This window comes from Poecile atricapillus, chromosome 1 (genome assembly GCF_030490865.1).
Source record: "Poecile atricapillus isolate bPoeAtr1 chromosome 1, bPoeAtr1.hap1, whole genome shotgun sequence".
Taxonomy (NCBI): Eukaryota; Metazoa; Chordata; class Aves; order Passeriformes; family Paridae; genus Poecile; species Poecile atricapillus.
The window spans coordinates 126,718,764-126,745,847 of NC_081249.1; the positions used below are offsets into that span (position 1 = coordinate 126,718,764).

At 46.3% G+C, this 27,084-nt stretch overlaps 3 protein-coding genes, 1 long non-coding RNA gene and 1 pseudogene across 5 annotated transcripts; 1 reads left to right on the forward strand and 4 right to left on the reverse strand.

Moving 5' to 3' along the window:
- Window positions 1-1,484: 1,484 nt before the first annotated feature.
- Window positions 1,485-4,877, reverse strand: LOC131574934 (uncharacterized). The gene is made up of 3 exons (XR_009276626.1): window positions 4,849-4,877; window positions 4,034-4,126; window positions 1,485-2,775 (listed from the first exon to the last, which is right to left on the reverse strand). It is a non-coding gene; the product is annotated as an uncharacterized LOC131574934 (long non-coding RNA).
- A 495-nt stretch (window positions 4,878-5,372) lies between these two features.
- LOC131582368 (olfactory receptor 5F1-like) lies at window positions 5,373-7,646 on the reverse strand (annotated as a pseudogene).
- Window positions 7,297-15,443, forward strand: LOC131574813 (olfactory receptor 8J2-like). Of its 2 annotated transcripts, XM_058829575.1 has the most exons (3): window positions 7,297-7,431; window positions 12,294-12,425; window positions 14,194-15,443. In XM_058829575.1, the coding sequence occupies exon 3, from the start codon at window positions 14,207-14,209 to the stop codon at window positions 15,200-15,202; it is 996 nt and encodes a 331-aa protein (XP_058685558.1). In that variant the 5' UTR covers window positions 7,297-7,431; window positions 12,294-12,425; window positions 14,194-14,206; the 3' UTR covers window positions 15,203-15,443. The 2 variants fall into 2 exon arrangements, with proteins under 2 accessions (XP_058685558.1, XP_058685559.1); XM_058829576.1 differs by lacking the exon at window positions 7,297-7,431 and having other exon boundaries at window positions 12,407-12,425; window positions 14,191-15,443.
- Window positions 15,444-18,812: 3,369 nt separating this feature from the next.
- Window positions 18,813-19,757, reverse strand: LOC131582874 (olfactory receptor 5AR1-like). Its single transcript, XM_058846429.1, has one exon. It carries the CDS (start codon window positions 19,755-19,757, stop codon window positions 18,813-18,815), a length of 945 nt encoding a protein of 314 aa, XP_058702412.1.
- A 5,025-nt stretch (window positions 19,758-24,782) lies between these two features.
- On the reverse strand, window positions 24,783-25,709 carry LOC131583612 (olfactory receptor 5G3-like). The gene has a single exon (XM_058847913.1). It carries the CDS (start codon window positions 25,707-25,709, stop codon window positions 24,783-24,785), a length of 927 nt encoding a protein of 308 aa, XP_058703896.1.
- Window positions 25,710-27,084: the final 1,375 nt, after the last annotated feature.

Below are 27,084 nucleotides of genomic sequence, written 5' to 3' on the forward strand. Positions count from 1 at the left end.
GAGGTGTGGGAGGGTTTGGAGCAATGGGAGGAACTGGATGGAGCGATGGGCCTGTGCTCCTGCCAGCGCAGGGCTGGCCTTTGGCTCCTTGTCAGGAATGTGGTGGCAGCCCCGGGAGAGGCTGGAGGTGAGACCTGGGGCAGTGTCTGGGACTGATCCAGGTCAGGGCAGGGTTTACCTGTGGGGGGGTTGGCCCCACATGCTGGGTTTAAGCAGGATCAGGGTGACAGATGCTGCATTTTGTGCATCCTGAGAGTTTCTGTCCCCCCTGGAGATTTCCTGCCGGGATGGGGCAGTGCAGGGAGCAGAATTAAACCTGCACCTCCCGTGGGCATTGCTGGCCTTTGTCTCTCTGCTGTGCCATCAGGCCATGGGAATTTGCTGCTGTCACTGCCACTGCCACCCCACCTGGGGCTGCATCCTCCTGGCAGCCCTTGCCAGCCCCACACACGAGCTCCAGTGGTGCCTCTGTGCCATGTTGGGAGTGTTTGCTGGGAATGTGCCTCATCCCTGGGAGTATCCTTTTGTTCCAGAGCAGACAGACAGAGCTTTTGGGCTTGTCAGCTTCAGAGCGGGACTGCAGAAGTCCCTGGAAAGAAGAATGACAGTGAAGTTTGCCCAAGTGGTGCTTTCACACCCCACCTGACAGTGTTTGCTTTGTGTTGGAGGTTGCTGTGCATTTGCATTGCAGGGAATGAATGTCCCCTTCCCAGTTCAGCTCAGCACATCCCAAAGGCTCTTATGGGAATATTTATCCTTTATTTCCCGTTGTGATAATCTCCACTCCACCATGAGCCTTTCCTTGACTTCTCCTGGAGCAAACCCCATGGCAGTTTGCAAAGGAGTCCAGAGCTGTGTTTGGAGCAGGGCGAGCTGAGAGCTGCATCTGCCTGTGCTGCCCCAGCCTGGCAACATCCACATGGAACCGCCTGGGCAGAGGGCATCAGGTGGAGCAAAATCCCTTCATGGAAGAGATTTTCTCCTGTGCAGATCAGGCATGGAGCAGGCAGTGAACTTTGGAAATCAGCTGATTTCTCCCAGGAAGCATCACTCACATCAGCATGAATGACATGACACATGTCCACCGCTCAGGATTCACCCAGCCAAAATCAAAATGGGTCTGAGAACTTGAAATAACGTGGAAGGAGAAGAATTCTCTCTCCCTCTCCCCATCCCTTTTCCCTTCCCTTTCTCCTTCCTTTCCTCTTACCTTTTTCTTTCTTCCTTCCTTCCTCTCTCCCTCCCTCCCTCCCTCCCTGGCTGTGAGTTTGTGTTCTCACTGGGAAACTGGAAAAAATTATTAATTAATTAATTGCAGAAATGTTTTCTGAAACCTTTCCCCTTTGCTGGTAGATCTTCTCTTTCTGCCTTTGAATTTACAGCTGTTCCCTGCTGTCATTTGCCCTGCCTGAACTCCTTGCAGCTCCTAACTGGGAAAATCTGGGATAACTTAGAGGGGACAGAGGTGACATTTTTAGCTGAAAACCTGGAGTAGTTGAGAGGGGTCACAAGAACTGTTTGTGTAGGAAGATATGAGGGGATGTCCAGGGGAGTGAGGTGGCATTTTTGAAGGGAAAGCTGAGGTGATGTTTAGGGGAGAGAGTGCCCATTTTTGGGGTAGAAAAAGAGTTAATCAATATTGTACAGGAAGGAGAATCCTGGGGGTAAAACTCAATGTAATCTGTAGGGGACAGAATTAATATTTTGGAGTACAGATGAGGTACTCAGTAGTAGAGAAGTAAGGGAAATTTTTGAGTAAAACGTGACAAAATCTCAAGAGTAGAGAATGAACACATTGAGAAAAAAATGAGGTGATGAGTCGTGGGCGTGTAGGCAAAATTTGGGGGCTAAATCTGAGTTAATGGATCAGGTTCACAGTTTTTCTCCTCTGTTTTTCAACTATTTCAAAATTCTTGGAATTAACCCTCAAATGTGCCCAAGAAAATGCCTGTGAAAACATCAATCAGAGGAACATCCTGAAAAGGGGAAACCACCTCCAGCAGCAGCTGGAATGATCCCATTTCTGTTCTTACCTGGTCTCCAGGTGCTCATGCCAGAGTTCCCACCAGCCATTGCCATTCCTAAACAAGAGCTATGGGAGACATTTGTACTGTCCATGAGGGTGAGGAGGCAGTTTGGGATGTTCTTTGCTGTGGAATCAGACAACAGAGTGTAAATGATCTTTGTGGTTCCTTCCAAGCCAAACCAGCCCATGATTCCATGGTTATGATCAGCACCTATTGCAATTCCATTCCGGAAACATCCTCCCACTAACCCAGAGTTTCCCCCCATCTCTTTTTGCTCCCCAGCAGGGCTCTGTTGCTGAGTGCCACAGGCACAGGGTGCCTCAGCATTCCCTGGGGATGCCATTCAAGACTGAACTTGTGGCCTCAGAGCTCTGAAATGACCTCTCTGCTTCAATTCCAGTCAGGAATATCTCAAATGCCACCCCCTACCCCTCTTTCTTCTCCCTCACACCCCACCACTGGGACAGTTAAGACAGAATGTGACTGACTGGATCTGGAATTCCTGGCTCAAAAGGCAGGTGTTGGATACCAGAAGGGGTCCCTGGAAGCCACAGGCAGACTCAGATGAACAATCCTGAACGGGTTTTCAGGGGATGCATCCCCAGCCTGTGGCTGCAGACTCCAAAGCTGTTCCTTCCCCTTGGGACAGCCAGGGAAAACATTCCCATCATGGATTTCTTACAGGAAAAACCTCACAGCTCCAGGATACTTGGCTCCTCCCAAATCCAGGCCAGCACGCCAACAGGTTCTAAGGAATAAACAGCAGGAAAAACCATCTCAGGGTGCACACCACAAGCTGGGCACCACACTCCTCACTGGAACTGGGCTGTTCCCACATCTCTGACAGTTGGGAGCGTCCTCATTTCCTCACTCTTCCATTCAGGAGAAAGAACAGAACCCTTAAACACCCAGTGTGCAATCCCAGCAATCCAGGGAAAACCACCTCACTCAGGCAAGAAATGTAACACCCACTTTTGGAAAAAAACCAAATAGCAGAACTGGAAACATTTCCAGGCATGGAGCCTCCCAGCTCTGGAAATGCAGCTCCCAGGCTTCTTCCCATGGAGACCCCAAACTTGCCCCTGACTGTACTCAAGGAAAAAACCCTGCCAGCCTGGGACAGAGCAAATTCCATGGACAGCCCAGGAGGGTGTCCCTGACCATGGCAGGGGGTAGGAACAGGATGATCTGTAAGGTTCCTTCCAGCCCAGACCATCCCAGGAATTGAAGGCAGACCTGAGCCACTTCTCAGCTCACAGCTCCTTCCTAAGCCTCATCCTCTGGGCTGCCTTTCCCAGACCTTGCTGGGAAGGGAAGCAGGGGCTCCTCTCCCCAAACACACTCACTGCCAATTGCTGTGCCCTGCCAAAACCGCTGGGTGACACCAGAGGTTGATCCATTGCCTTGGCTGTTTTCCATAATCCAGCACTTCAGGGACTCCAGAGTCAGTCCCAGGTTCCAGGCACTGGCACAAAGCGGCTGCTGTGCTGGAAGGGGCAATTTCAGAGGCTCCTCTCCCCTTAGCTGGGAATTCAGTGCTGGAAAGGGCCTGGCAGTGGCTGTGGATTTATCTGTTCCTCTGGATTAAGCCCCAGCACTCACTGCCAAGTGCTTCTGGAGCATCTCTCCACAAAAAAACTCTGCCCAGTCCAGAGGGTCCTCAGTGAGGTCCCTGCCCAGTTTCCCAGGATGGATGGGAAGCTGTTACTGACAGGCTGGAGAACTTCAGTAATTTGCTGGAAGCTTCTAAAACAGAGTTTTCTTTCCAAGTGTAAGGTAGCTCAAATCCAATGGCCAGCCAGGATTCCTAATAAGGTGCTGCATAAATGTATCTGTGTAGGGGAATCTTCTTTTAACGTGATTTCAGGGAACAGCTGCCTGGGATTTTAGTTGAATTTCATGTAAATGTAAAATTTACATTAGCCTGTGACAAGTCAGACAGAAAAAAATACCCAGAAGCTCAAGGTTGACTAAGTGACAGTTCCTTGGAAGGCAGTGTCTCCTACCTGGACCTGTGCCTTGCCCAGCCTTTGGTGGCCGCTGTCTCCATCCTCCCACACCTCCTCATCCTCCTCCTCGCCAGGGCTGGCTTCCTCATCCTGCAGAGCAAACAGGGACATCACCAGCCTGCTCATCCCAAACCTGGGCAGCAGGGATGGATTGGTGGGACCCTCTGGATGGTCACCCCTGTGCCTGGAACCATCCCTGCTCCGCAGCCCATTCCTGTTCCTGGCTTGGCATCTCCTTTTAACGGGATGTTAAACCACAAGCGTTTGCTCTGCTGGGTTTGGGGACATCAGAGACTCCCCCAAGGCACTGGGCAAAGCTCCTGTTCCCACGTCCTCTGCCTCCCAGAGCTCTGCTGGGGCTGGACAGAGCAAAAGAAACATCTCAGTTCCTGCTGGAAATTTCCTCCTGTGCCCACAAACCCACAGAAATTGTGGCTGCTCCATCCCTGGAAGTGTCCAAGGCCAGGCTGGACAGGACTTGGAGCACCCTGGAATAGTGGAAGGTGTCCTGGACTGAACTCCCGGGAGTTCCTGTGGCTGTGCTCATATTGCTGTGGCCTGAAAGTTTTGAACACTGACTGGTTCCTGCCCAAATTACAAAAGTCATCATTTTCAGTCACATTCCATTTATTCCCCTTTCCCATGGTTATATCTGTGACATTCACTATTGTTGCAACAAGAGAAATAAATAGGAGTAGAAATTTGAGAAACAAAGGACAAAAAATGGTTTTTGTGGTGCATTTTTTCTCAAGAAATCAATTCTACTTTTGAAGCAGGACTTCAGTTTCAAAGGGAGCAAGATAGAAACTCACTTGGAGGGAGGTAAGAGAGAAATCCTCTACTGGGAGGGCCCATTGGGTCTGACCCTGCTGGGCAGGTACAAAAAGAGACCTCAGGAACTCCCGGAGTCTGAGGAATGAGGGTGATGCAAGGACCAGCACAGGATCTGAGCCCACCACGGCTCATGCTGGGACACTACACAGGAGCCAAATCCCACATAAGGACATTGCCCAGGGCATCCTCCTTCAGGGAAACGGGAATGCCTCCAGATCCTGACATCTCTGCACAGTTTAGGAAAACCTGGAACTCTCCAAGGCTGTTATCCCAAAATGTGTTCCCTCCTGAAAACCAGAAAACAAGTAAAACACCTGGGGAGCACTGGGAAGGAAAGCTGCTGGAACAGCTCTGATTTCACACATCGATTCTACAATCCATTTTATCCCTTCTGGGACTTTCCCCACCTCCACTACAGATTGCCTCGCTTTTACCTCAGAACACCCATCCTCTCCCCCTCACATTAATTCAGATTTTACTCCCAAAATGTTCATTTTGCTCTCTACAGAATCCGTCCCGGAGCGACGCCCCGGGCCCCGCACGGCCCGTCCCAGTAGTGGTCCCGGTCCAGCTCCACGTCCCGGTCCAGCTCCATGTCCTGGTCCAGGTCCATGTCCCGGTCCAGCTCCATGTCCCGGTCCAGCTCCACGTCCCGGCGCCGGTGCCGGAGCTGCAGTACCGGGTGTGCCCACAGGGCGGCAACACTGAGGGTGTAGCATGCACCGCGCATGCGCAGCGTTTTCAGGCGCGCCAATAAATCCCAATTTCAATCCCACCCCAGATCCCGGGTTTCGGGTGTTCCAGCGGGAGGAGACAGGAAAATTCTGAGTACACAGAGCTGTTTCTACTTCCTTCATTCAGATCATCTTGTTTTACCTTTTCAACTCCTTTAGTGTTTCATTTATGTACACAAACATTGCATTTGTATTTTCAAGCCCTACAGATCCATATTCAGAGTTTCTTACAGTCTAAAATCCTGACTATAACACAGCAGATATGGGGGGTTATTTTAAAATCAATTTATATATAAATTAAGGTTATTTCTCAATATATATAGAAAATTAAAATCTTTGCAGTTTTAAGTATTTTACACACAAACCCCTCAAGAATTTTCAGACATTTTTTGGGCTATAACCTCCCTTGGGTTTTGGGGGGACCCTGCCTGACCCCCCTCATCCCTCACTCACCTGCTGCCCCCTCTGCAGCCATTGGTGTGCCCCAAGTTACACCATCACTCCCAGGATTCCCCCATCTTCCTTTTTCATCTCCCCCAGAGAAGGCACAAAACAAATCCAAGTGCCCTCACCAGCAGCTCAGTGCTTCCATACAAGCCCTTTCCACATGGACATCCCCCCAAAAAGGGGGAAAAATCAAGGGAGGTCAGGGCAGGCCCCCAAAAATTTGGAGTCTCCCCAGCTCCTGTCCTGCTGCACAGGAGTGGGGCCTCATCTCCCACCCGGGCTCTGCTCTGCCGTGTTCCTTGTGTGTTCCTGCGTTCCTGACAATGCCAGGAGATGTCTCATCCCTTCCCTGCAGTGCTGCTGCAGGGACATCACGGCACCAACGGCTTGGAAGATGAGTCTGGATTACGACCCTGGAATCCTGAGGGTCTGATATGCGTCCCCTCTCCCTGAGGGGCCAAAATCTAACACAGCGGGGTTGTCCTCTCCTTCCAGCTCACCAGGAGCCACGGATGGACCAGGCAGTGAGGATCCTACCTTTTTGCTTTCCTCACAGCATTCCTCAAGTCTGCGTTCCTGAGGCTGCAGACGAACGGGCTCAGCAGGGGGACGGTGACGGGATACACCAGGGAGATGAACTTGTCCTGCTCCAGGGAGTGGCTGGAGACGGGCTGCAGCTACGTGGGGATGGAGCTGCTGTGCTACAGAGCGATGGAGGCCAGGTGGGAGGTGAATGTGGACAAAGTCTTGAGCCACCCCGCTGCCGAGTGGATCCGCAGGACAGCGGAGGGGACGGATGAGTAGGACACCGGGATGAAGGCCGTGGTGCTCAGCACATTGAACCCCACCACGGTGGCCACCACGGCCTCACTGGCGCGGGTGTCGGAGCAGGACAGGGCAAGCAGTGGGGGCCCATCACAAAAAAAGGCGCTCGATGGCCCAGGAGCAGCAGAACAGGGCGTGGGATATGGAAACCATGTGTAGGGTGGAGCTGAGTGCTCCAGCCAGGTAGGCCCCGGCCAACATCCCAACACAAATGCTCTGGGACATGAGCATGGAGTAGAGCAGGGGCCTGCAGATGGCCACGCAGAGGCTGTGGGCCATGGTGGCCAGCACGTGGCACTCAGTGGTGGCCCAGGTGGTGAAAGAGAAGAGCTGGGTGACACAGAAGGAATCACCTTCTTCTCTGCCAAAAAATCCCTCAGGCTCCGGCGATGATGGTAGAGGAGAAGCAGATGTCCAGCAGGGACAAGTGGCTAAGGAAGAAGTACATGGGGGCATGGAGGCATGGATCAATCCGGATCAACACAATGACTCCTGGATTTCCCATGTTTTCCATGTAAAGGGCAAGGAGCAAGACAAAAATAACATCACCTGCAGGTCCGCTTGGGTGATGAAGCCCAGGAGAATAAATTCAAATGCAAATGTCTCATTTTCTCCAGCCATACTGAACATTTTATATATGCAGTTCAGCTGCTTTCTGCCTTTAGATGGAAGTGTTTAATGCACATAAATCCACTGATAATGATAACAATGTTAATTTTTGTCAGGCACTTACAAAACCTACAGTCAATAAAAGGTAAATCCTCCTTGAAAAATAACAAGTTCCTGGCACGGATATCCCTGTTCAGCCCACATATTTGAAAGCAGGGGCATATTTAAAAGATTAAGAAGGGAAATACCATACCAAAATAAATAAATCACAAATAAACTGCAAGGCTTCCTCCTAGTTCTTCTCAATCCACTTACACATGGAATTCCATGATTTTCCTGATAATTCCTGGGAAAATGAAATTATTTTTCATCTTTTGACCACTCTCGATCCAGCCTGAGCACTTGAGGAATAAATACCTGCTCCCCGTGTCCCAGGAAGAGATTTTTCTAGGTGAAAGCATTGGAAAATGGGACTTCTCTTAGTGTATTTTTACCTGATGTCAGAATAAGAGCTGGAATTTGTCTTACCTCACTTTGCTTTAGACATGATGCTTCATTTGGAGGTAAGAGATAAATTCAGGCTCGATCTTGCTATTCACCAGGGGGAGATCAGGAGCTCCTAAAACCCCACTCTGCGACAGATAGGATAAATAAACATGGATTTTTCTCCTGGATCATCATGGCTTGATGGAGTTACACCAGAGAGTAAACCAAGGGTAGCCACTGCTGGCTCCTGAAAAATGTATCCAAACCTGGAAATCCTCATTATTGCATGAGCCTTGGTTCAAGGGCTGAGTTCACCCCCAGAACATGACATCTTTCAGGTGTTCCATGGTCTCCTGGAGTTATTAAGGAGGATTTAGAGCTGCTTTTCATTACCCTCATGAAGATGACAGAGGTATTAAAATAAGGAAAGTCAAACATTTTTGGGGCTGGATTTCCCCCCAGAGGCAGAATCCATCTGCTTCCATTAGAGAATTGACCTCGACTTCTTGCTTAACCAAAGTCCAGCTTCTCTTTTCCTTACTCAACCAACCAACTTTGTTTTGTGTGATGGATCAGACACCTGGAATGAAAGTAAATTCAATTAAAACCCATAGGTTATATTTTATTCCTGCTGAGAAGCAGGTGGTTGGTGTGAAATAACTAATGGAGTGTTCATCCTTATCCTCCTGTGCTGAAGATCTCCATTGTGGCACCCAAATTCCATAAAATCTTTGGCAAAGCAGTGGAAGATCTTCCAACGAGCTGCCCTAGTATCAACCAAGATCACCCCATCCAACCTGGCCTTAAACACTTGCAGGGCAGGGGCAGCCACAGCTTCTCTGGGAAACTTCTGCCAGTGCCTCACCACCTTCCCAGGAAAGAATTTATTCCCAATATTCCATCTAAACCTACCTGAAGGTGGGGTCTTGCTCCTCTTTGCTCCCAGGTCCAGTTGAAGCGGTTTTTATACCTCCAGCTGCTCCCAGCTCCAGCTGGAGAGTTACACCAGGGCTTCTCCCATGTAACACCCGTGTTTCCAGGGCTTTGCCCTGCGGAGGATTCACAGGGCCAGGGACAAAACAAGTCAGGGAATAACATCTTACTCTCCAAGGAGCTGTCACACCAAGCGAGGGGCAGCCAAAGCCCTGAGGGGTCCCAGGATCCTCCACTGCCAAGTCAAGAGATGACGTCAAGATATGGCAATTTGAAAATTAATGGCAGCAGAAGTTGTTATTTAAACAATAACAGCTCAAAAAACATTGCCTTTAATAGTTCAATACATCCTAAAACTATCCCCCTGGGACTTTCTCACAACATCTGTATTATGGAATGGTTTGGGTTGGAAGGAACCTTATGGGTCATCCCATTCCATGGGCAGGGACACCTTCCATCAGCCCAGGCTGCTCCAGACCCCGTCCAGCCTGGCTTTGGACACTTCCAGGGATGGGACAGCCACAGCTTCTCTGGTAACTCCATTCCATGGCCTCACCACCCTGTCAGGGAATAATTCCTTCCCCCTAACCCATCTAACTCCACCTGAAGGATTCAGACAACCTGAAGCATCAGCTGAAAATTGTCTCAAGACAAAAATAAAGTGCAGTTTAAAGGATTGTTTCCAAATGTGAGGAGAACTTCAAACACCCAATATTTTCAACCAGCTCAGGAAATGATGCTTGGAAAATAAAATACCCAGGTGGGATCAGGCACATGATGCCATTGTTTTATTTATTGCTGCTTCTCAGTTTTCTGAGCAAGAACAAGACACTTTGCTACCCAGGGCCTATAGGAAAAAAGGAGGTTTTATGTAAAATAAAAAGGAGATCATGTTCTCAGCAATGTCCAATAAAAATGGTGGTGTCATACAGGAAATTCTGATGGATATTTTTAACCTTATTCCCCTTCCAGTTCTCTATTTCATACCTTCTAAGGATTTTAAGTTTACTTTAACATCCCTTGGGATTGACAGTGGAGCAACATGGTGCACTAAAGGAGCAAAAAAAAAAAAGTTGTTCATGTGAAAACAGGAATTAAATTCATTCAGAACTAGAAGAAACTAAACTTTTTACAAAGAAAGGGGTTTTTTTTACAACAAAAACCAGGTTGATTTGTCATCCTTGCCAGCACCAAGTTTTCATCCAGAGTGTGGTGAAATGAGGGAGCTGCAATTTCTATCAGGAGATATTTCTTGCCTAAAGAAGGAACTTTAAAAATAATTATCACCCTTCATTTTTTATTTTGGGTTGTTCAGGTTTTTTCTTGCTTTGCTTTGTTATTTTTCAGTTCCTACTCCCCACTGCCAAAGTGCAAATCTCTGGATATAAACTCCACTGTTAGCAAACCACCAGGGGCATAAAGTGGAAAACTAATTAGAGCTTTGTTTGAAGTTTTTGAAAGGCAGAAATTGGGAGTGGAAAAAGGGCAGGGAAAATGTGACTGGTTCAATTGAACCTGGAAATTACCCTGTTTTCAAATCTGGAGCTATTTGTTAATTAATTCATTGACTTGGCTTATGGGTGATATCTCATTATCTCCAAACTGCAAATTAATCCAGTTAGATGTTGTCTTTCCGTCTTTCCTAGAAGGAACTTTTCATGGGAGCTGCCTCCCTGATCCAGCCCAGAAATCACAAAAGCCTGAAACATCGCATTTATTAAGCCCACGTAACCTTCATATAGGGGATCCTGACACCTTTCACACAATCCTGGAATGGTTTGGGATGGGAGGGACCTTACGGATCATCCAGTTCCACCCCACTGCCGTGGGCAGGGCCACTTTACACTAGCCCAGAGTGCTCCAAGTCCCATATCCATAAATATATATGGATATAAATGTATAACTTGCCATCCTAGGGCCAGGGATCTCCTAGATGTCTGTCCTTTCTGATCCAAAATTATAAATATATAAATATTTTAAAATATAAATATTATATAAATAATATGTACTATTATACAATTATTAGATAAAATATAATTATTGTAAATATAAATTTTATATAAATATAGAAATATATAATAAATTCCAATATCAAATGTATATTATCCCATATATTTATATAAAAAATGCAAAAACATTCTTGGGTTAAATGTGTGCACCAACACCCACATATTACTGTATTTTCTTCTCTCTCACAAACTTCCACGAATCCTACTTCATTTCCAGCTGAAAACAAGGTCTGGATGAGAGCCCTGGCATGAGGGAGGGAAAAAAGAACCAGAGAGAATTCCCTGTCCCTGATAGTACAACAAATCAGAATAAAAGGATTAAAGATAAAAATCCAATTCCTACCTCACCAGAGGAGCATCGGGATCAGAAGTTTCTTTGAGGAACCCTCTCCCATCAGCAAAACATCCTTTAACAGAAATATGATTTATTTTTTATAGTGAATATAACTTTACTTCAGGGTCAGTGGGTGGCTTTGCTCCAGGTATCCATTGCAAACAGCTTAGGCTGTCCTGGGTGGATCCCTGGAGCAGCCAGCTGGGATTACAGGGGGTGAGGGCTGAGCCAAGCCTCCAGGTAAAGAATGTGCCCAAAATGCATCCAGGCTACTCCTGGCTTAGCACTGGGAGGTCTGTACAGGACCCACCTGTCAGAACGTGATCCAGACTCCATTAAACCTTCTTATTCTGCTCCAGGTATTCCCAGGAATATCTCAGCTGCCCACAAAGTACAGTTTGGATCCACAGATGGGATTTATCTGTCAGCTATCAATAACATATCAATAACAGATATCAATAACATTAAGCACATCCTATCTTAGGTGGAATTAGAGGGATCAAGAGACTGCAGGCAGGCTGGAAGAGGATGTGCCATGTCCAAAGGAGACCCGTGCAGGGTCACAGAATCTTGGAATGGTTTGGGTTGGAAGGAGCCCTGAAGATCACCCAGCTTGTGCTGATGTTTTGGTTTGGTGTTGCTCTGCAAAAAACAACCACATTTTAACATCAGTGTTGGAATTTGGTGAGTTTCTGTACCAAAATTTCACCACTGACTCCTATTAGTTCCTGCTTTATTCCCAATCCCCCAGGCACAACTTCAAACACCCCTTCTTTTCTCAAAATAATAAATAAAACCAGGAACTCTAATTATTTCCATGAGAAACTTTTAATACTTAGAAAAGAACCAGGAAGGCAAAACAGCCTGTAAAAGAAATTAAATAATTATCAGGAAATTGAGTATAAACCTTTGAGCTGTTTATCACTAAATTCTTCTTCTACCTTTGTGCATTTTCCAAGAAAAATTGCAATTTTTTGCTTTCATGAGCATTTCTGCTCCATTTCTCTGACACTGGCCCAAATCAGATTTGTTTTATCTTTTTCCAGGACTGTATTGCACGAAATCACCACTGACTTCCCCAAAAACCTTCTTTTTCTACCTTCCAGCTTGCTTCATAAATCAGAACCAGATTTTTTCCAGGCCAAGACATTCTCTGGGCCAAGACTCCAAACCACCAGGTGAGCTGGTGACAATGAGGCAGGTCCAAGGATGACCTAAATTCTATATTTTGTAATTTATCCGTTATTTATTTTAATTATGAATTCTGTCCATCAAACTCTTATATATCATTCACCCTGGATATAGTTCACATTGATAAATGAATGTTTTACACCTTTATGAGCTCCAGCAGGCTGAAACATCTGAAAACCAGCTTGGTCAGGGCTGGTGGATCAAGACAAGCTGCAGATTAAAGGAATCCAAGGATGTGCACATGTTGTTAAACTGGCAGCTCAGACTTGTAACTCCAGAGGGCCACGACCTCTTTGGGCTGAGCTTAAATAGAGTTTGAGGGTCAAGGTGTGGATGGAGCCCCCAGATGGGGTGATTAATGCAAATTAATTCACTCTGGGACAATTAATCACTGTCTGAAAGTGCCCACCTGCTCAGATGTGGACATCTGGGCTGCAGGTACCTCAGTGTGGATAATTCCATCCTTGAAGGAAAACTGGGCTGTCTGGGGTACACAGAGGGACATCAGCAGCTCCAGAGCCTCTTGGGGACCCTCTGACCAGCTGGTGCCATGTGTCCATATGGTGGCTGATCCACACGATAGATCTGAGATCCCTGAAGCACAATGGATTTCAGAATTCCGTTCTATCCCTTCTTTTCCCTCTCTTTTCTTCATTTGCTGTGCCGTGAGGAGCCCTGAGGGTTTTGTCCCAGGAGAGCAGAGGGAACATATTTACAGCCCTGTCACCCACAGGCTCAGAGTCAGAGGAGCACATCCATCTCCACATCATCCTGGGTGTTTTCTGCCACATTTGGGATAAACCCTTGGCTCCCACCACCACAAGAAGGGCACAGGAGGAGCTGTAAATCCAAGAGAAAGAAGTTGACTTCTTTCGTCATGTCCTGATATCCTCTTTTTTGGGGGGGCTGTGTTGGAAAACAGCCTCCCAAAAATAGTTTGTTTTTTATAATAGATGGGAATAATGGCTTCTGCAAATCAGTTTTTGTTTTCCTTAGGCAGCTAAAGCAAGATAAATGGATTTATGGAAGTGGTAAGGACAGGTCCTATTTAATTATAAAGAATTGTCGGCAGAATGCAGTTGTTATCAAATTAGCCTCTGGAACTGGATTGTTTTATAATTCATTCCCATTCCAAGTAAGTTTTATCTTAATTCACATGGTTTTTGGATGTTTCAGCCTGCTGGAGCTCAGAAAGATATAAAACATAAATTTATCCATGTGATTTTTATCCAGTGTGAGTGATATGTAATGTAACAGTTTGATGGACTGGATTAATAATTAAAAGACAAGGAAAAATGTTCTTAATATGGTGTAATCTGGGATTTCACTGTCACTGGGACTTTCTCCCACTCCAGGTTTACGTTATCTCCAACGAGATTCCTCCAAGGTGTCTTCTGAAACAGATTTCTTTCAAACCAAAAGGGAATATCTGATTCTTCATTCTTAATTAACATGTGCCCGAATAAATCCATAATTTTAGGTATCCAAGCACAAAAAAGCAAATTTGCCGTTTGTGTTTCTTCAAGCTCTGTGTTCTTTTCTAAGCACTTTAGTTGATAAATAAAAAAGTATGGAATTTATGTTTGGAAAAAATATGGAATGTACCAAATTAAATGAAATGCAATTAAATTATTTAATTAATTAAATTATTAATTAAATGCAATTAAAATGGCGATTGATTTGAATTAAATATGACCCAGAAGAAAAATTCTGGATTTTACACGTCTGATGTATTTCTTCCCTTTGCCTCAGCAGGTAACACCCAGCCATGGGAGGAAACCACACACAGCCCAAATTCATCCTCCTGGGAATTACAGACACTCCCTGGGAACAGGCCCCTCTTTTTGGGCTCTTTCTGTTGATTTACATCGTAACTTTGGCAGGGAACATTGGGCTGATAGTCTTGGTTTGGGTGGCTCCCAGCCTCCACACCCCTATGTACTTCTTCCTCACCCACTTTTCCCTGGCCGACGTCTGCTATTCCACCATCATCTCCCCCAAAATGCTCACGGATCTGTTATTTGGGAATAAAACGATTTCCTGGGCTGGCTGCGTGACACAATTCCACCTCTTTGCTCTCTTTGTCACGGCCGAGTGTCACCTCCTGGCCGCCATGGCCTACGACCGGCTGGTGGCCGTCTGCCACCCCCTGAGCTATGTCATGGTCGTGTCCCCCCGGGCCTGCTGGCAGCTGGTGGCCTGGTCCTACCTCGTGGCCTCCCTCAGTGCCCTTGTCTACACTGGCTGCACGTTTGGGGGCTCCTTCTGTGGGCCCCGCCACATTGATCACTTCTTCTGCGACGCCAGCCCCGTGCTGAGGCTGGTGTGCTCCGACACCCGCGGCAGCGAGGTCGCCATCTTCGCCCTGGCCACCGCCAATGGGCTGGGCACCAGCGTGGTCATCCTGCTCTCCTACGGCCGCATCCTCCACACCGTCCTGGGGATGCGCTCGGCGCCCAGCAGGGCCAGAGCCTTCCACACCTGCGCCTCCCACTTGGTGTCCGTGTCCGTGTTCTACGGCACCCTGTTCTTCATGTACTTGCAGCCGGCGTCCCGGCACGGCAGCCGGGACAAGGTGGCCTCTGTCTTCTACACCGTGGTCAGCCCCATGCTCAACCCTTTCATCTACAGCCTGAGGAACAAGGAGGTGAAGGTAGCGCTGGGGAAGTGCAGGAGGAAGATGTTAAACCTCTGCCGGCATCAGAGAAGTGCAGCTAATGGCATCAGGGAATCCTGGAATGTTTTCAGTTGGAAGGGACCTTAGAGATCGTCTTGTCTGACATGCCATGGGTGGGGATACCTTCCAGTATCCCAGGCTGCTCCAAACCCCATCCAATCTGGCCTGGAACTCTTCCAGGGATGGAGCAGCCACAGCTTCTCTGGGCAGCCTGTGCCAGGGCCTCACTCCCTCACAGGGAAGAATTTCTTCCCAGAATCCCATCTAAACCTACTCTCAGCTTAAAGCCATTCCCTGTTGTCCTGCCACTCCATAACTGTTCCTCTAAAGCAAGAATAAAAAAATAAAATTAATTTATTTGGATTTTTCCCTGATCCTCACAATTTTATGTAGGTTCTTCCACAGTTCTTCACAAAACTCAATTACAATACTTATCCTGGAGAAACAGACCTCAACAACCACATCTTCCTTGGGAGGAAACAGGAGCGGGAGCCTCAAACTTGAATTCCCTTTGCAGCCGCAAGGCTGTTGGAAGAAATCACCCAGAATTATTCTAGGCTATTATAAACCTCTCTTTCTCTCAGGAAGAGAAAATAACAGTTTTATTGGTTTATCACTTATTTTGCACTGATCTATATGTATTTTTCTTGCAAGATTATTGTCCTTATCCCTAAACTCCAATAAAATTCCTCATTGTTACCTGTGAATTATTTATTAGAGCTGGTGGGAGGGAGCATTTGGGAAGAATAAGTGGATTTTTTAATTTGATAAATGAGTAAGATAAAAGGCTTTAAAAATGCATTTTTTTCTGACTTAGAGGGATAAAAAGCTGATGTGAGTCAGGATCTCAAAATACACCTTGAAATAAGGGGAAATACCAAGGGGAATGCAAGTGTCCAAGTGCCAAAATACATAATGAAAACCTAACAGGTGCATTTCACCCAAGCTTTAAGCACATGACTTAGTTTCTGTAGGTAAAAGAATTCTCAGCACCTGATCTATTCATAGTTGGGGTCTGTTTGGGTCTGGAAAAGGCCCTAAAAAAGCCAAAAACAATGGTTCTCCAAATTATGGCTCAATCATGGCCACAACACTGGGGAGAGACCAGCAGTCATTCATCTTTTCCTGACAGGCACTAATAATGGAAAAAACCTCCTAATTTTTACCTATCCTAACAAATTCAAAATAATATTTGTTGTTTTTGAGGGCAAGCTTAGTGCAATCCTGCAACTTGCTTTCACAGTTCAGGTGGTCTGGATAAGCTCAGCAGACACTTCCCCCTCTTCCTCCTCTTCTCCGCACCCCTCATTTTGTTTGTCCCCCACCTGTTGACACTTTTGGGGGTGGGATGAGCTCTGACTCTGCAGAGGGATAAGTCTTGGCTGTGGCAGGGAAAGGTGGAAGCAGAAAACTTTTCCCTTTGGTGTTGTATTGTGTAGATGCTGTGTTCTGAGGAGTTACATGAGAATTCACTTCCATTTGAGAAGTAAATGGAAGGTGAACAGTGTCCTTCCGCTCTGGAGAAAAACAGCAGGAGAAGAGCTGCTTTAGGCCTGGGTGGAAGTGGGGAAGGTGGATTTGGACCTGGATGAAGAAGCTGGAATTGATATAATTAAATTATAAAGGTCTTGGCAAGACAGAGACTTTTAATATCAAAGTTGGGTAGGAAAGGACATTAAAGCTCATCCTGTTTCAACTCCCTGCCATGGGCAAGGACACCTGAAGCCCTGTCCAACATGGCCTTCAACACTTCCAGAGATGGGGCAGCCACAGCTTCTCTGGGCAGCCTGTGCCAGGGCCTCACCACCCTCTGAAGGATTTCTTTCCTGTATCGAGTGTAAACCCACTCTCGTTCAGTTTATGATTTTCAAGTTTAAATGAAGAATTGAGAAAGCCCACAAGTTGGTCTGAGCTCCAAGGTCCCACCACACAGGTGCTCACAGCTATTTTTGCCTCAAGGGATGCTGCTCCCATTCCTAGAGCAAGAAGTGATCCCTTGGGGACCAACCGCCCTTGAAGGGATCACCAGCTTAACAAGATCTTCTGGGCTTTGCCAGGAAAGTTTCTTAATCATCATCATGGAACTTCTCAGAGAGCTTTTCAACAAGTTCTTCCATTCTTCTTAACGAGCCATGAGAGACTAATTAACAAAGGAAAACAAGGAAGAAACTTTCTTCCTCATTAAAGACAAAGTGAACTTCTCCAGCTGCTTTGTTTGTCAGATCCAGGCCCTGGAGCCAAAAAGCTGGAGGATCAATGTGTTTTCATGGACTGTGTTAAGAAACCTTAAAGCTCACCCAGTGCCACCCTCTGCCATGGTCAGGAACACCTTCCAGTATCCCAGGCTGCTCCAAACCCCATCCAATCTGGCCTGGAACTCTTCCAGGGATGGGGCAGCCACAGCTCTGGGTGACTGGTGCAGGGCCTCTCCACCCTCCCAGGGAAGAATTTCTTCCCCATATCCAATCTAAATGCTCTGTCAGTGTAAAGCCATTCCCTGTTGTCCTGCCACTCCAGGCCCTTTCCCAGAGTCCCTCTGCAGCTCTCCAGGAGCCCCTTTAGGCTCTGGAAGGGGCTGTCAGGTCTCACCTCTACAGACTGAGCTCAGACATGGGTTAGTGCTGGTCTTAGAAGAGCTGGCTTAACAGTTGGGCTCCATGATCGTAGAGGGCTTTTCCAACCTAAATGATTCTGGGATTCTATAACTGTTTTTACCCCGTATTTGCTTCTGGTCAGCGTTCCTGCCACTCCTTCTGTGCTCATTTTCACTGTAGTTCCCACAGTTTGTTTTTCCTTCCTCTGTGTCTCACGGTTTGTTTTAGAGGGGAAACTGCACAATTGCTCAAAACTAAGCAAAACCTGTTAAATAATAAAACCAAAATAAGGACAAAATGCCAGGATAGGGAGCAGCAGTTGTAATTCCACCGTGATCCATAGGAGATGCCAGATGAGGGGTCTCACTGCTCTTGGAGCAAGCTTGGGCCTTGAGTTGGGTCACTGCCCACTCTGTGGTGGCACACCGGAAATTCCCTTTGGAATGGATGACTTTGGAAGCAGCTCCTTCAGCAGGAGACTTGCACTGGTGAGTAAACACCATCAGTTTCAGGAAGTTCAGTGGAAGCCGGAGGGTTTATGTCCCACTTCTTTATATATATATTTATATATGTAATTATATATATATATAAATTTTATGTATAGAGATCTTAATATATGTATTTCTTTATGTATATAAAGAAAGTTTATAGAATTTATTTATATATTTTATTTAAATATTTATAATTTTAAATATATACAAATTTGTCCTTGAAATATATAATTGGCTTCTTGGCATCACAGAGAAATACAAAGAACTGGTGTAAGAAATAGAGATTCAGGGACTGGGAAACAGCTTGGGATTTGAAGAAGTGCTGCAACTGCTAATTGGGAACAAGGGAGAATGCTTTAGAAACTCTCCTGCTGCATTTTATTTTTACATTATCTGGGATATCCTGATGCCTGAACACCCAAAGAGTGTCAGAATCAGGCATATGGAGAAAAGTTTCTCTTTTTATTCCCCTAAAAGGAGGAAATGGTCCCAGGTAACTGTAATCAGAACAGATGAAGAGTCCCTGGTCCTCAAGATCTACAAGTGGTCAAGAAGGGCTTAAATTCCTGAAATTAAAATACCAAGCAGCAAACGCATATAAAATAGGAAATACTATTTTTCAGCTGAATGTTTCCTCCCCATCAGTCTCCGGAGCGCGGCCTTCACCTCCTGGTTCCTGAGGCTGTAGATGAAGGGGTTCAGCATGGGTGTCACCATGGTGTAGAACACAGAGGCCACCTTGTCTCGCTCCCGGGAGCTCCTGGAGCTGTGCCGGGAGTACATGGACACGAGGGATCCATAGAAGAGCACCACAACAGCCAGGTGGGACGCGCAGGTGGAGAAGGCTCTGCGCTTCCCCACGGCCGAGCGCATGCCCAGGACGGTGGCCAGGATGAAGCCGTAGGAGAGGAGGATGGCCAGGATGGTGGCAGCCAGGTTGAAGCCCGCCATGAGGAACATCCCCAGCTCGTTGGGCGCGGGGTCCGTGCAGGAGAGGGCGAAGAGCGGGGGCCCCTCGCAGTAGAAGTGGTCGATGACGTTGGGGCCGCAGAAGCTCAGCCCAAGGGCTAGGCCCGTGTGGAGGGTGGCATTGGTGACCCCAGCCAGGCACGAGCCGCCCACCAGGAGCACACAGATCCCTCGGGACATGGAGAGGGAGTAGAGCAGGGGGCGGCAAATGGCCACGTAGCGGTCATAGGCCATGGCGGCCAGCAGGTAGCACTCGGTGGTGGCGAAGGCCACGTAGAAATAGAACTGGGTGAGGCATGCGGCATGAGAAATGACCTTCTCCTCATCCAGGAGATCCTGGAGCAGCCTGGGAGTGATGCAGGAGGAATAGCAGAGGTCGAGGAAGGCCAGGCTGCTCAGGAAGAAGTACATGGGGGTGTGGAGCTGGGCAACCAAGCGGATCAACACCAGCAGCCCCACATTCCCCAGCAGGGTGGTCACATAGATCACCAGGAACACCACGAAGAGGACAACCTGGGTGTTGCCCTGCTCTGAGAATCCCAAAAGGACAAAGTGAGCACTGGGTGTTCCATTCCCTTTGGCTGCCATCCTAATGCAGGTGCTGCAGGAAAGCCGAGATGCAGTCAGGATATCCCTGTTTTCTGCACAAACATGTTAAAAATGCTTGTATTTTTATCATCAAGCACAGCCTGGAGATGCAGGAACTGCAGAATTTACTGTGTGTTCAAAATACATTGTTCAAAGTACATGTTCAAAGGTCATCAAAGTTCACTACTGAGTTTGTTTCTAATGGTTTTAGTCTGGTTTAGCCACTAATTTGGTTTGGTAAATCACTTTGCACAGTGGATGGTTTATTCCACCTCTCAAAAAGGTTTAGGGGGTTGTTACTAATCAGATTCAAAACATTAACCCCAGTAATTTATCCTGACTTTAGAAGTAATTATGAATTTGAAAAACAAACTGAAAACAACAAAAAACACCCAAAAAACAATCCCAAACCTTCTAAATCTGGTTTAGAAGATCCAAAAGAGAGAAAGCACTGTTTAGAGATCAGGACATCTTTAAAATTTTCTATAGGAGAGTCAGAACAAATGAAAATAAAACAAATTTCTGTCCTTCCTTCCCATGAAATTGAAATTCAGGTTGAAGCAGGATATTTGTATTAAAAAAACCTCTAAATATTGTGATACTCATGTTATTCCTGTGAGAAGTGTGAAGTGGAGGGAGACAAGGGTTTTAAAAGCCTGTAGGGACCAAAATTGTTGCGGTGCCATGGGGGGAGTAAGATGCTGATAACACAGTTCAAATAAATAGAAATAAATATATATAATTTAGGTAATAATCCAAGTAGTGCTACTATGAAATGAATTATCTTCAAGGCCAAGTTGGACAGAGCTTGGAATAACCTGGGCTAGTGCAGGGTGTCCCTGCCTGTGGATCATCACTGGAGGATCCATAAGGTCCCTTCCAACCCAAACCATGGATTCCATGATAAATTCCTGGGTTTCACCTCAGAGGCCCTGAGACTGGATGATTATTTATTGTGAGAACAGGCTCCCACCTCAAGCCCTTTCCTTGCAACAAATAACTCCTGCAGCCTAATTTTGGGTAAAACTCACCTATTTCCTCACATCTTGGGGCCTTTTTTGCTTGACCAGATTTTATCTCCCAGACCAAAATTTCCAGGGAGAAATGAACCCAGATTTCTCCCAGTATTAGTGTGGAAGACAGGAATAATTTACCCTCACAAAGAGCATCAAAACTTGACCAAAAAACCTGCTGTGTGTAGTCTTCATTCACAGGAACACCAAGGGGTTTGTCATTGCCCAGCCCTGGAGGAAGAAATTTCCCTTGGGAATGGATGACTTTGGAAGCATATCCTTAAGGAGGAGACTTGCGCTGGTAAATAAATGTTATTAGTTAAAACAACTCAATTAGTTTTGGGAAGTTAAATGGCAACTTGAGGATTTATTTATCACACTCTCTCTCTCTCTCTCTCTCTCTCTAATTAAATATATTAAAATTTTAATATATAAATAAATATAGAGGTTTATTTTATATGTGCAGTTATAGATATAATTACTTAATACATAGAAATATTTTCCTAATAGATTTAATTTTATTTTATACATTATATGTAATTACATACATTTAAATGTATCTCTTGGAATATATAATTTCCTTGAATCACAGGGAATTAAAAAGAACTGGTGTAAGAAATTGAGATTCAGGGATTGAGAGACAGCCCAGGGTTTGGAGAAGTGCTGCAATTACCGATCAGGATGAAAGAAAAACTCTGCCGGAACTTTCCTGCTGCAATTTATTTTTACATTTTCTGGTAATAATGATGAGCTGAATTTAAGATTTTTAGGCTCTGATTGACCCTTCAGTCAATTTGCCCAGAGTGCGTCTCCTAATTCTGCTAATATGAGGAATATTCATCCAAAATTTGAGTTAAGTTTGAAGGTTCAGATGTACTGGGATACATGTTTTGCCATCAGGAAGGACCTTCTCAATTTTCTGGACTTATTTGTTATTATAGTCCAAAAAAACCTTCATGGAGAGGCTCCTGCTTCTCCAAACACCTGGGAAGGACAATTTTCCCCACCCAGAAAAAAATTGTCTCAAAACCAGTTAAAATTTCAGCGTTTCTGATTAATAAGATACTCACAGTTCCTTGAGCTGAAGTCCACAAACTCCATCAGTCTGGCCAAAACCAGGAAGTTTTCTGCTTCCACCCTCTAACATGGCTGGAATATTTAAGTTTTACCCCTTCCCCATGCGACCAATTACCACAGGGTCTCTTAGGCACCTGAACACAGAATGAGCCTTCCCCAGAGGCCCTGGGATCCATCCCGAGGTTTCTCCCTGGAGGTTTAGGGATGGGATGCCCACAGCACATCAGAATTGATGCAGGCAGAGCCTGGGCGATGCCATTTGTGAACACAATGCTGTCAAGAGGAAACACCAAAACAAGAATTTTTGCTAAAGGCTTAAATTGGAAAGATTTTTAAATTCTTCTCTAATTCTGTATTTCTCTTCCCCTCTCACCCTCCCAAAGAAACTTTTCCTTCCCTGTTCCTCCAGCTCTCAGTCAATGTTTTTCTCCACCTGTTGGTGGATATTCTTGCACCCAGGAGGTATCAATGGCTCATCTCAATCTTGGTGGCCACCACAACCTCCACAGCTGCTCTCCAGCCTGTCCCGGTGTCTGAGACAATTATTACCCATGGGCAACACTCGTCATTTTCCCTTTTCCAAGTTCTTCTTGTTCCCATCTGCCCATTTTTGATCAGAAAAGCTCATTTTGAAAAGCCGTTTTGCAATGTGTGCTTCAAAATGGGTTCAGGAGATTCACCAGGAGTAAACTGTGTCAGCCAGAGCATCCTGGAAGGGCTGGGGTTGGAAGGGACCTTAAAGCTCATCTCAGTCCAACACCCTGCCATGGGCAGGGACACAAGATGACCCCTGAGGGGGGTGCATCCATCAGAAGCAAACATCAATGCTGGACATTCCATCTCCTTCCCACACAGTGGCTCCCGCTCCTCTCATGGTCAGATGATGTTCCCAGAGATGCTGGACACAGTTCACCCTTGTTTACCCAATCCCCACTTGCACAATAAGCCAAAATCTTTTGGTTTTGAGAGCAGCAGCTCCAGCACAAAGCCACAACGTGCACAATGACAGTGCCTTGGCCACAGGCTTGGTGTTTAATTCACTAAGGGCTCATGTTCCTGCTTAAAGGTCAGGTGATGGTCAAGGCAAGATTGCATAGACGAAGTCATTGAATGGTTTCTCAAACTATTATTCAAATATTGAATATTTCTCAATTTTTAAAAAAATATTCAATATTTTATTGCCAAACAGTGGTTGTAAGGCCCCAGTTGCTCTGGAGCTATTGTTTTAAATGTCTTAATGTTTTATTAAATTAATAATTATGGGGGGGGTTATGTTTTAAATAAAACATTAAAAATAATCTATAGTCCTGTTTAAAGAAAAAACATACAATCTTTTCTGCACTTAAATCAAACAATGTCCTGAGGGTGGCAGGGAGGAGCAGATGAGTGCGAGAACAGCAGGAGTTACACAGAGGTCCCAGTTCCTGGTCTTGATCAGAGTCATGGAATTGCTTAGGTTGGAAAAGCCCTCTAGGATCATCAAGTCTGCCCATTCCCACAGCAGTGCCAACATCACCACTAATCCATGTCCCCAAGTGTCACTTCCACGTGCCTTTTAAATCCCTCCAGGAATGGGGGCTCCACCATTGCCCTGGGCAGCCTGATCCAGGGCTGGACAGCCCTTTCCATAAAGGGATTTTGCCTCTATCCAACCTCAACCTCCCCTGGTGCAGCTTGAGGATGTTGATTCCACACCTGGAGATGTGTGAGTTGGGGACCTCTGGGGTCCCTGCCATGGTGGGGTCAGCACAGCTGGTAAGAAAGGAACAGGAGCATAAACAGCTCAGGGGGATTGATCCAGGCAGGCAGACTAAATAATAATCAGGGAATTATCAGTAAGCTCTGGCGATGCCTTGAGAGGCTACCTAGAACAGAGACTAGACAGAGTAAAGAATAAAGTAGGTATTTATTAAAGGCCTTCAAAGGATACACCTTGGGCAGTACAGGAGCCCAGCAGAGGCTATACCCAAGATGGATGCTGAGTCACAAGTTTTCACACTTTTTGTAGGTTTTGGTCCATTTACATATTGGGGTTAATTGTCAAAATACAGCTTCAGGTAACAAAGTCCCATCCTCCCAGACTACTCTCCTCAATTCGCTGTTGTTTTCACTTTTCGGGCCTGAAGCTGTAACAGTGTCCTTGGTTCTAGGGCTGGAAAAGGATTGTTTTGTCTAACTGAACTGTGAGGAGAACTTGCTAACACTTTCTATGAAGTTCTGAGTTATACACTTAAGCAGTACAGAATCTGAAAAATATGAAAGCTAAAACTTAAGGCATCATTCCCCCCTTTAGAGGCTTGACAAGGCCTCTACCTTGTCGAGTCTCTATTCTAAACATCTACTAATAATAAAGGAACAAAGGGAACAAAAGACTCAGCTCATTGATCCTAAGTGCCTGTGAGTTGTGTGTCATCAATAAATCAGCAAACTACCTTGATCCAACCCAACTGAGCAGCTTCTCTTCCATCCCAAGTTATTCCATGTCTCTAGGAGAGTTCCGTCATTCTGGATTTTACCATGGACCTGAGACAGGATGAGATAATGCACTGGTTGGAGGTTTTGGGGTTTTTTCACATATGCAATGCTTGTGCACCAAAACATTAAGACCAAATATATCTCAGAATTCTGGAATGGTTTGGGTTGGAAGGACCCTCACAGCTGATTCAGTTCCAACCTCCTGCTGTGGGCAAGGACACCTTCCACTAGACCAGGTTGCTCTACGCCTCATCCAAACATCAAAATTGGAGTGAGATTACTATTTTCAGCTGTTAGTAAATCAGCCAGCACATCATCTAAATCAAAGTGCAGAGGGTGCCAAAAATGTCCTTCTGACATATTTCACAAAATTCCCAGGGTAGCACCCACATCTCCATTGTAGCTGGCCACAAACTTAAAACTTTGCTTTAACGAAGTTAAACAAAGTTAAAATCCAAGCTCATTTTGTTTTCCTGAGTCTCCTCCAAGCCTCCTTCACCTCTTGGTTCCTCAGGCTGTAGATCCAGGGGTTCAGCATGGGGGTCACCACAGTGTAGAGCACAGCAACCCATTTTTCTCCTCCCCTGGAGGTGTCTGACCTGGGGACTAAGTACATGAAAATCAAAGCCCCATAGAAGATGCTGACAATGGTGAGGTGGGAGGCACAGGTGGAGAAGGCTTTGTGCTTGCCCTCAGCTGAGCTGATGCTCAGGATGGTGGGGATGATGGCCACATAAGATGCCAGGACCACCAGGATGCTGGGAACACCGAGCAAAGATGAAGCAGTCCTCAGGATGGCGAGGCTGAGGGTGGTGTCAGAGCTGGAGAGCAAGATCAGCAGGGAAATGTCACAGAAGAACAGATTGATGGTGCTGGAGCCACAGAAGAACAAGCTGGACATGCCGATGGTTTGTCCCATGCCATTGGTCAGCCCCAGGAGGTAGGACCAGGTCACCAGCTGGGAGCAGCGCTCTGGGGACATAACAAGGGGGTACAGCAGGGGTTGGCAAATGGCCACGTATCGGTCATAGGCCATCACAGCCAGTAGGAAGCACTCAGTGACCAGAAAGAGGGCAGAAGTGAACACCTGAGCCAGGCACCCAGCATAGGCCATTCTCTTCTTCCCCAAAAAAACCCCAAACAACATCCTGGGGGTGATCATGGTAGAAGTGCAGAGGTTCACAAAAGCCAGGTTGCCCAGGAAATAATACATGGGGGAATGGAGCAGGGGGCTGGCTCTGATCAAGGTGATCATCCCCAAGTTCCCCAGAATGGTGACAAGGTAGGTGAGCAGGAACAGCAGGAAGAGGGTGACCTGAGTTGCTGGGTTCTCGGTGAATCCCACCAAGCTGAACTCAGTTGCTTGGGTGCAATTGCTTCCCAGCATTCCTTCAAAGAATGTCTTTTTTTTGTCTGTGTGAACTCCTTGCTGGTGGTTTCTTCCAGCTGGAAAACCCTCTTTGCAGTGGGATCTGCTTGGAGACAATCCTACAAAATCTAAAATGAGAGTTTAGGCACAGATTGATTAGACAGTGCTGGGTGGAAATCATGGCATGGGTAGGGAGAAGCTGTAGGTTACACAGCCCTGAGGAGCTTTACCTTGGTGCTATGTTTAATCCCCCTGTGTGTGTTCAGTCTGGGACTTTGAAATTATCCAGCACAACCTGAAACATGGAGAAACCAAATAAAAGCTGTAAAACACAGCAGATTATTGATTAGTCATCCTTGTCCTGCCAACCATCTGCTTTGTCTGTCTTCTTCATAGAATCTGTAAGGGTTTGGGTTAGAAGGGACCTTGAAGACCATCTCATTGCACCCCCTGCCATGGGCAGGGACACCTTCTACCAGACCAGCTTGTTCCAAGCCCCCATCCAGTGTTGTTTGGCTTCCAGAGAAGGGACACCCAAAACTTCCTGACAATGAAGTCTACCCTCACTCCTGATTCAGCTGGTTTTGCCCTAAGAGATTTTCCCAGCTCTTTACCCTGTTCCTGCAGTCTTCAAACAAAAATACGCAAGACCCAAAGCTGAGCAATCTCCTCCTGAAAATATTCCTTTTTTGGGGAAAAAAAAAATTAAAAATCACCTTTTGGATGTGTCTTACATCAGCAATAGTAAAATCCGTAGGTGTTCCTTACAAGAAAGCTGCCAGTCCTCATCCAGGAGCCCTTTGTGGTCAGTGAGAAGTACCCAGAGTGAGTGTTGCGATGGGGTGTTCTCACCACACACCTGCTGCAGATCACCTGGATTTGGTGCTAAGCCCAGAGTACAATAAGGAACTGGAGCACAGGAGCCTCCAGGTAGGAGCTGAGATGAAGACTGAAGTTGTTTCTTCTTTGCAAGGGAAAACGACAGGAGATGGGTGGCTCGGCACGCACTGTCCTTGCTCATGGTTCTCCAGGATGATCCTCCCCTACATCTCTGCGCTCTCCCTGCTTGCCTTCTGATGCTCTTCAAGGTGGATATTAAGGTGTTCTGCAGGTGAGTTTAAAAATATATCACTGTCAGCAAAGACCTTTTTCCATGTAATTTGGGGATTTAGAGGCTCTTGGAGCCTCAGGAGAGTGACAAAGCCCAAAGCAGGTTGTTATCTCTTCTCTGAGCTTTTGAGTTTAGAGGCAATTACACAGAGATGATCTCACCTTGAGTAAGCCACGGGGCTTTGGGGACTCCACAGAGCAACCACAGTGCAAAACCCCACCTGTTGTGTCAAATTTTTGAGCATTTCAGATATTTTCAGCTCTACAAATGCTGTGTTTGGCC